We start from the raw sequence: 9,422 nt of genomic DNA, 5'->3' as shown, positions 1-9,422 counted from the left end.
TTTCTGCTGATCTTCCTTTTCTTTTACTTCCAATACCAGGTACACGGCTGTAACCTTGTCGATATTGTAAACTGAAATGTGAAAGCATGAATACATATGAAGAATGGAATTTTGAAGTTTTAATTTAGCCTTTTCTTTGTTTCTTTTACTGATTGTATTTAGGCTATTTCATATATTAATTATTCTGTAAATTTCTGTTGCTTTGTATAACTAGGCATCTTGTAGTGATGTATTAAATAATACTCTGCTTTAGTTTGATTATTAGATAGTATATATTTAAGCATGCTCATTACTGTCAAACTGTTTAATAATTGGAATAAGAGAAAAATAACATAAGTTGGTCTTTAGTGAATCGACTTGGCAAAACTGATTAGTTCACTAGCTATGAAGGTTTTAATATTGTCAACATTAGGTTAATCGTGAACATGTAGCTAAATTTAGTTAAAGCATGAATTTAAATTAATTTCGCGAATTAGGCATTATGGCATGATTTGAGTTCAAACAAGACGAGTTAACGTTTAAATTTAATAAACTTTCGAATATGCATTAGTAATTAAGATTGATTCTAGTTTCAAATAGTTGTAAATAATTAATTCCAACGGTTCAAGTCATCTAACAATGCGAGTTTAATCTAGTTATAGGATAATTAGTTTCTTTTGAATATATTATTTGTCGATTCCGTATTTTATTTATAATTTCAATTTTAGTAATATTCCTTTCCGTTAACATTTGTCTTAATCTCGCATTTAATATGTTACACCTTTTTTTCAAGCATGTAATTAATTAGGATTTTCTCTCTTTTATTTTAGAGACGAATTTAATAGAAATGTAGTCACTTTAGGATATCCTTAAAATAAATGGAGCGTGCTTCGCCAAAATAAAATGCAAGCTGCAGGGCCCTCAATAAATGGTTAATAATTAATTAGACTTCGGATGGGCCGTTTTAGCACGATTTCACGGCCTTCTCAAAAATAATAATACGCTAGTCGCTTTAGGCGCGCCCTTAATAATTTACTTTCTTAAACGCGGGTGTACATTGATGTGACCCAAGTCCAAATCTCAACGGAGTTGAAATATGTCGACGACCACGGGTACATTGATTGTGACGTGGTTCGAGATACATTTTCACAACGTTGCAATTCTCTGTAAAATAATAAAAATAAAAGCGGTAAAGACTTAGAATTTGCACATAAGTTCGTATTTGTATAAAATCAGATAATCAAGCTGAATATGACAGTTGAGCGACCGTGCTAGAACCACGGAACTCGGAAATGCCTAACACCTTCTCCCGGGTTAACAGAATTCCTTATCCGGATTTCTGGTGCGCAGACTGTTAAACAGAGTCATTATTTTCCTCGATTCGGGATTAAAATCGGTGACTTGGGACACCATAAATCTCCCAAGTGGCGACTCTGAAATAAATAAATAAATCCTGTTTTGATTGTCCTTTAATTGGAAAAACTCCCTTCCACGCCCCTTTGCGGGCGGCGCGGGCGAAAAAGGAGGTGTGACAATCTCGATAAATACAGCTCACCTAAGTCTCCATATCGACCATGCCGCTATGCCACTAGGCCACTAGTCACATATGAACCTGTGCAACAAAAATGCACAGCACGTGTAGTATGAGTACGAAAACAACGTGTACTCAATGAGTATCCCGTCTAATCTCGAAGAAGTAGAGACGAAAGGTCGACTTCGACACTTGCTAGTGGTCCAATAGTAATATTATTAATGCGATAAATCACAGATTTATTAAGAACAATAGTAAATTCAAATAAGTCACAAAACAGGTAAAAGTTCCTTTTTAATTAATAGTCTCCGAATTCATAACTCATTCATTAACAATTATCTCAAGTCGGGGAGAGCAAATATCAATATCAATAAATCTCCAGGCAAGTAATACAAGCATGCGCAAATCATGCCGAGGTTGTACGGTCCGATCCAACATAAATGTAAAATGTGCACTACCGAGGGTCGAACCGCGCAAACCATAGATGCATCTATTACCCCGCTCGCGAATCATACATACGACGTGGTCAATTTTAAATAAACAATCATCCTGCTCACGAATCATACATGCGACGCAGGTACACATAGTAATACATGCTCAAACAGCTAATTAAGAATTTATCGGGGAACATTTATCCAAATAAAAGCCAATTCTCTTTTAACGATTTAAGAAAATGAAATTTAATCCTTTTAGAAATTCATTTACCAATTCGATAGGATTTAAGCTATTCAACTGTCAATAAGATTACAGATATTCCAAGTACTTGCTTTTGGGTCCTAGACTACCCGGACTTACACATATTAGTAGCTACATACGGACTCTCATCACCTCGTGTGTACATAGCCCCCACAAATAGGAGCACATAACCAATTATTTCACTTATGGGGACAATTCCCTCTTACAAGGTTAGAAAGGAGACTCACCTCGCTCGGAAGATCCATAACCGGCATTCCACACTCTTTCGAAGACTCGAATCGATGCACAATGCTCCAAAACCAGCCAATAATTATGCAAATCCATTAATATATGTTCAATTACTCATTATAATCCAATTTATAACAATTCCTAACCCCGATCAAAAAGTTGACAAAATTTCCCTCGGGCCCACGTGCCTGGATTCCAAAAAGTTTCGAAGATAAAGTTTACCCATGAACTCACGAACTCAAATATATGATTTTATCCTAATTTCATACCCAAACCCGTGGTCAAAATCCAAGAATATGAATTTTCTAGGTTTTCCTCAAACCCCCAAATTTCTACCAATTTACATGCAAATATTCATACATAATCAATGTATTTAACTCAAGATAGGTGAGGTTAGCTTACCTTGTTGATGATGATGAAAACCCCCACTTGAAGCTCTGGTAAAATTGAAGGAAAATTATAGTTTTCAAAATTATTAAAACAAGAATTTAATTAAGTATTTTGGTTGGCTAGGAGAGGGTGGTGGAGGTGAGGGTAAGGAAGACAACGTCTATATCCGACAATCAGTTTGGGTTCATGCCGGTCCGCTCTACTACGGAAGCTATCCACCTTATTAGGAGGTTGGTGGAACAATACAGGGATAAGAAGAAGGATCTGCACGTGGTGTTTATTGACTTGGAGAAAGCGTATGACAAGGTTCCTAGGGAGGTGCTTTAGAGATGTCTTGAGGCGAAGGGCGTGCCGGTAGCCTACATAAGAGCGATCAAGGACATGTATGATGGAGCTAAGACTAAGGTTAGGACTGTGGGAGGCGACTCGGAGCATTTTCTGGTTATTATGGGTTTACACCAAGGCTCTACGCTTAGCTCGTTCTTATTTGCCTTGTTGATGGATACTTTGACACATCATATTTAAGGGAAGGTGCCATGGTGTATGTTATTTGCTGATGACATAGTTCTAATTGACGAGACGAGGGTCGGTGTTAATGAGAAATTGGAGGTTTGGAGACAGACTCTCGAGTCTAAGGGTTTCAAATTGAGCAGGTCTAAGACAGAGTACCTGGACTGCAAGTTTAGCGCTGAGTCGAGGGAAGTAGACGGGGACGTGAGGCTTGGGTCACAGGTCATCCCCAAGAGAGATAGCTTCAAGTACCTTGGGTCGATGATTCAGAGGGACGGAGAGATCGACGAGGACGTCACTCACCGCATAGGGGCGGGCTAGATGAAATGGAAGCTTGCATCTGGAGTCTTGTGTGACAAGAAAGTGCCACCAATACTCAAAGGTAAGTTTTATAAAGCTGTAGTTAGACCGGCCATGTTGTATGGGGCAGAGTTTTGGTCGGTTAAGAACTCCCATATCCAGAGGATCAAAGTAGCAGAGATGCGGATGTTGAGGTGGATATGCGGGCACACTAGGACATACAAGATTAGGAGTGAAGATATTCCGAAGAAGGTTGGCGTCACCCCTGTGGATGACAAGATGCGGGAAGCGAGGCTCAGATGGTTCGGGCACGTGTAGAGGAGAAGCCTTGATGCACCGGTGAGGAGGTGTGAGCGGTTGGTCGTGGTGGGTACGAGAAGAGGTAGACGGAGACCTAAGAAGTATTGGGGAGAGGTGATCAGGCAGAACATGATACAACTGCAGATTTCCGAGGACATGACCCTTGATAGGAAGGCCTGGAGGTCAAGCATTAGGGTTGTAGAATAGGGGTAGTTGAGCTCTCCTTACTTTATATCGGGGGTGAGGCAGGGTTGGATTAAGGTTGATCTTAGATGGCTTGCAGTTTATGTTGAACACACACTATTCTTGCTGTTTATCTTAGCCCCGGGCCTTAGACTCTGGTTATTGTTATTGCATGTCATTCATTTTTTGGTTTTTATGCTTCTGTTACTATTATTGTTTCTACTGGAGTTACTAATGAATTCTCTTTTTTTGTTTTTTTATTTCCGTCTTTCTGAGCCGACGGTCTATTGGAAACAGCCTCTCTGCCCTATCGGGACAGGGGTAAGGTCTGCATACACATTACCTTCCCCAGACCCCATTATGTGGAATTTTACTGGGTAGTTGTTGTTGTTGTTGGTTAGCTTGCCTGACAGTGGTGTCCGGCGCCATCACAACCCTTAGTGAAATTTGGGTCGTAACAACTATAACAAACTACTGATTTTTTTTTATTTTTTTTTGCATTTATCAACCTTTGTTCACTTTAATACTCCTATAGTTTAAGCCCATCAATAATAGAGTTTTTAAATACGTTGTTGTTATGCTTTCAATCAGTCAACTATTTCTTTATCTTAAACTAATTGAATAGGGTATACAGATTCTTTTATATTCATTTCGGTCGATTGGGTCCATATGAGGTAAAAATTTACGTAGAAAGTCACTTTAAAGAGCTGCTATTTAAGAATTAGCCAGTGCATTATGAATTTCAGTTTTTTAATTCAAATTTTTGGCATAAAAATATCCTGAAATGTCCCGAAAATAAGATTTTTAGTTTAAAATTTCTGGACAAAATAAGTACTGACTAATCTCTAAATAAAATACCTGAAAATTACTATCTATGCACTTGCCCCAAATTTATCCACATCAAGTATTTACGATCTCCTTATTTATCCGGGCTTTGAGTCAATAGTAGGGGAACCCGGCATAAAGAAGAGGTAAAGAAAATTATATTGCAAATTCACAACAAGTTGTACTTTTTTTATATTGGAAATATTTTTTGACACCTATGTTGACCTGTGGGTCCCAACTGATATCCAAAAAAATCACTCTTTTGCATTGATGACAGAACAGAAAAGAAGAAAAAACCACTGGCTCACAGCACTCGTGAGCCCATTGAATTGACTCATGTCCCTTTCTTTAAAAAGGCATAGCAGAAGGGTATCTTCTCATTTAATTTTGGCCTTTCTTTCCCCATTTGTATTTCTCAATACAATTTTAATATTTCAAAAAATATATTAAAAATAACACAAATTGATTTTTTTTATCATCCCATGTATTAAATATTTGTAAAAGGAAATCAAGGAGCAGACGAGAAAATATTGTAAAAATGCATCTAGGTTTTTTATCTTTCACGGCTTCATACTTTTTTATGTGTGTACTCTTTCTAGTTTAAATCTTACATTTGCTGTTAGAAAAATTCTTTTTATATATAAAAAAATATTAATGGTTTATGTTTGATTGTGGCGTTAGAATCCTATCTATCATCTTCTCCAAAAAGTAATTGGATCCCAAAATTCTGGGCTCTGGATTTAGGCCCCCACAATTAGTTGTCTCCATTCCTTTTTTTTTATTTTTTAAATATCTTATTTTTAGATATTCTAGCCTTTGAAAGTATTTTAGAAAAATATGTGCGAATTCAATTCTCTCGGTTCTTATTTCCTCTTCTCTAATCTTCCTTCTTTTGTTTTTTCGAGAACCTTCGATCTCCGTTCTTTGTATGTTGTGGAAAAATACCTCTAGGATCTTCAACTATTCCTTGTTTAGTGGGCGTTTGGACATAAGAATCATAAAATTTCAAAAAATTAAAAAGAAAAGAAAAATTCAAGTGAAATTATATTTGAAAATTAGAGTTGTGTTTGGATATGAATATAATTTTGGATTGTTTTGAATTTTTGTGAGTGATCTGAGTGAAAATTTTAAAAAACTGTCTTTTGGAGTTTTTCAAATTTTCGAAAAATTTTAAAATTCATCTTCAAGTGAAAATCAAAAATTTTATGACTAAATACTAATTTCGGAAAAAAGTAAAAGAAATTCGAAAAAAAAAGTGAAAAAATTCTTATGGCCAAACAGGCTAAAGTCTCCTTTTGAATTCTTGCCCTTTTATTGCCTTAAACTTTCAAAATGGTTGTCTAATTAAAAGCTAGAGATTTTTGTCATTTTCGTACTTAAATTTCTTTGTACATGGCTAATGATCATATCTCTAAGGAAATATAATATAATTTTAATTTTTGCCTTAAGCCTTAAATATGTTGTCTAATTAAGCTGATGGTTTACCTAGCGCTAGGGGTGTTCAAACCGAACCGGAAAACCGCACCAAACCGAAAAACCAAACCAAACCGACATATAAATATATAAATTTTATTTATATTTTTAAGACTTTATAGTGAATTTTCTTTAGAAAATGTAGAAATATTTGGGGTCCTCTCATGTATTAACCTTGAAAGCGTAAATTAACGAAAAATTATTATTAGACGACTACGAAAAATAACTATCATGTGTTACTAAAAAAATTCTCCCATTAGAATATTTTAATAGATCATATGTTTGTCATTTTTTTTTTCATATTTACTAAACATATATTCGCTTATCAAAGCTTTATCTATAATTTTAACAAAGTAAGATTGAATTAATATTCATGTAACAAAAAACCCGAAAATCTGACAAAACCGAACCAATCCAAACCGATATAGTTGGTTTGGTTTAGTTTTGATAAAAATCGAACCAACCCGGTCCATGTACACCCCTACCTAGCGCAACTCTCAAAGGCAAAGTTAACTAAGGACCCCTTTAGCCATAAATTTTGCCAAAATAAACTTGGATTTTATTTGGCAAACACATGTTTGGCCATAGATTTTGCCTATATTTTGGCAAAATCTCAAATCCCAAAACTAGTTATTGAGCTAGTTTTGGGCCAAAACCTTTACAAACACTAAGAATATACATATTTTTTCAAAATAAATTTGGGAAATATATTTTGAAAACGTATGTCCAAACATATTTTTATCTTCAAACCAAACTTCACCCAAATCAGATTTTTCAAAATAAATTAGGAAATCTATGACGAAACGGTAGCTAATTTTCGTTAAGTATAATTGACTTCAACATAAACAAACAAAACTCAGGATTGAAATAAAAGAGTAGCAACCCAACAGCCTAGGCATGGGTAATGAAATATCAAAAGGCAAAAAAGAAAATCCAAGCGTTTCCCTCCAAAGGACTTGGAATCTTACGTCAACATCTAAACCAAAATGATGAGGACGTTCTACCTATACTATGTATCACTTGTTTAAGCAGATAGCAAATTAACCTTTTTATATATAGAGAGCTATCACAACCATTTTACAAGGGAAACTAATTAAACAATTTCATATTTTCATTCAAAAGTTGTTATAAAAATCGAACCTTTTTATTTATCAATTTCATTAAAAACGTATTATAAACATTGAATCTTATCAAATAGTTACTGATATTCGAATAGTAACCATAAACCAATTGCAGCAACTTTGTGGGACTAATAGAGATGTGATGAAGACCTGAAATTTATTATCCAGTCACTATTCAGTGGGACAACATCCTTTGCACTCAAAATTTCACCATATTTGACATCTGAAAATGACAAAAGAACATTTTGCTAAAATCCAACATAGTAAAAGTACATATCAAATTGAGGGATTATATCAATAAAAAGTAATAAGAAAAAACAATAGATTAATTAAACTTGGACTCAATCCCAGCTGATTGACTCACTGAGTTTGTATTCATTCAAACTGAATCATTGCCCAAGGACCAAAAATTTATCTAGCAAATCGCCTCTTTTTTCTCCAACAGCTACTACTTATAGAACTGTTTAATCAAAAACCAATTACTAATTCATTGGTGAACTCAGCCATCAAACCCGGTCTGACTCCATACAGCATCTCGGACCCGACTCAAATCTCGACCCTTTAACGTTCGTCCAACGCCTTCAAACACCGAGTGGGATGCCAAGTTTCGGCTCCTAGCAACGTATTCGTGCGGCGGAACCATCTCCGAGTCATGATCGTCGACGCAATCATCCGAGTCGTGTAATGACTCGACCGAGTTAACTCGGTATATCTTGGACCAATCAGGGACATTCACTGGGGCCGAGGTGGCCATGTGGCACGCACGTGGGGATGGCGCGTCTTGTCCGCGAAACTGGTGCAAGATCCGAGAAGATGCCATTTTACCTGAATCATCAAACGCCAATGACAAGCCCCCCACCTGACGGCGGCGGCTGTGGTGGTCAGCTCGTGGGATTGGCTGCTTGCGGCTGTTAAATCCACCAAAGCTACCGTTACTATCTGCGGTGGCGCGTGGACTCCACTCGCCCCTGGAGCCGTGATCATTCCCGTTGACCACGTCATCAATCGTTGACCAGACATCGTCTTCTCCTAGTTCTGAGGAACCATTGACTGTTTCACTTCCATTTCTGTAGCTGTAGTTTCCTAATAACATTTCGCTTCTACTATTGGTCAGTTTCCGACCCTTTGCCATTTATCATCACCTTTGTTTATTTCCCGGCGACAGGAAAGAATTCTATATGTATATACAAAATGATTCCTTTCCTATAGAGGGTTACCGGAATCTTGATGTTCCGGCGACCCAACTAAGAAAATGAAAAGAAAAAACAGTTGTATCTGTGTCTTAGTAATTTAATGTTATAGCTTCATGGTGGGAAAGAAAAGCTATAAATAACGTAGACTCAGCTTCGAATGGAGGAAGTGTATATATAAGATATGATTGGGAGATGGGGAACTCGACTTGCATTTCATGTGAATGTGGAGTTCATTTTGTTTGCATTTCATCATTGCATTAATAACGACAAAAAGTATATGGAAAGAATGGGGGATGATCAAGAATATTTAAAATCAAAAACATCAAAAAGAAGATGGAACTTTGATTAGTTCTACATTTAGGATTCTTAAAACCTGCTAATTACTATTATTCTCTTCGCTCCATTTTAAATTGAATAAATATCAGTTTAGGAATTCAGATTTAATATTAGTTGAAATTTTTAGTAAATTTCTATATATTTATATTTCGCTATAAAAATATTGGAACCGGATGAAGTTGGTACTTCTGAGACATTTATCCGTGTTCTTAAGTTCGTATTATTGTTGGAGTATACATTTTTTAGACTAATAAATTAAGTTTATACAATAACAAGTTTTTATAACAAGATTTATTATGATAACAAAGAAAATAAATGAGATGACCCAAAAGACCATCTTCTGTTTTAGAACTCGAA

General features: G+C 35.9%; 1 protein-coding gene across 1 annotated transcript; it reads right to left on the bottom strand.

The window, feature by feature from the left end:
• Positions 1-7,674: 7,674 nt before the first annotated feature.
• Positions 7,675-8,882, bottom strand: LOC104233638 (protein S40-5-like). The gene has a single exon (XM_009787061.2). It carries the CDS (start codon positions 8,666-8,668, stop codon positions 8,036-8,038), a length of 633 nt encoding a protein of 210 aa, XP_009785363.1. The 5' UTR covers positions 8,669-8,882; the 3' UTR covers positions 7,675-8,035.
• Positions 8,883-9,422: the final 540 nt, after the last annotated feature.

This window comes from Nicotiana sylvestris, chromosome 2 (genome assembly GCF_000393655.2).
Source record: "Nicotiana sylvestris chromosome 2, ASM39365v2, whole genome shotgun sequence".
Lineage (NCBI taxonomy): Eukaryota > Viridiplantae > Streptophyta > Magnoliopsida > Solanales > Solanaceae > Nicotiana > Nicotiana sylvestris.
The sequence above is the reverse complement of the archived record's forward strand: the minus strand, read 5'-3'. Positions and strand labels throughout refer to the sequence as shown.

Coding starts and splice junctions, on each gene's coding strand:
- LOC104233638 (XM_009787061.2), bottom strand. CDS start 8,668: ATGGCAAAGGGTCGGAAACTGACCAATAGTAGAAGCGAAATGTTATTA.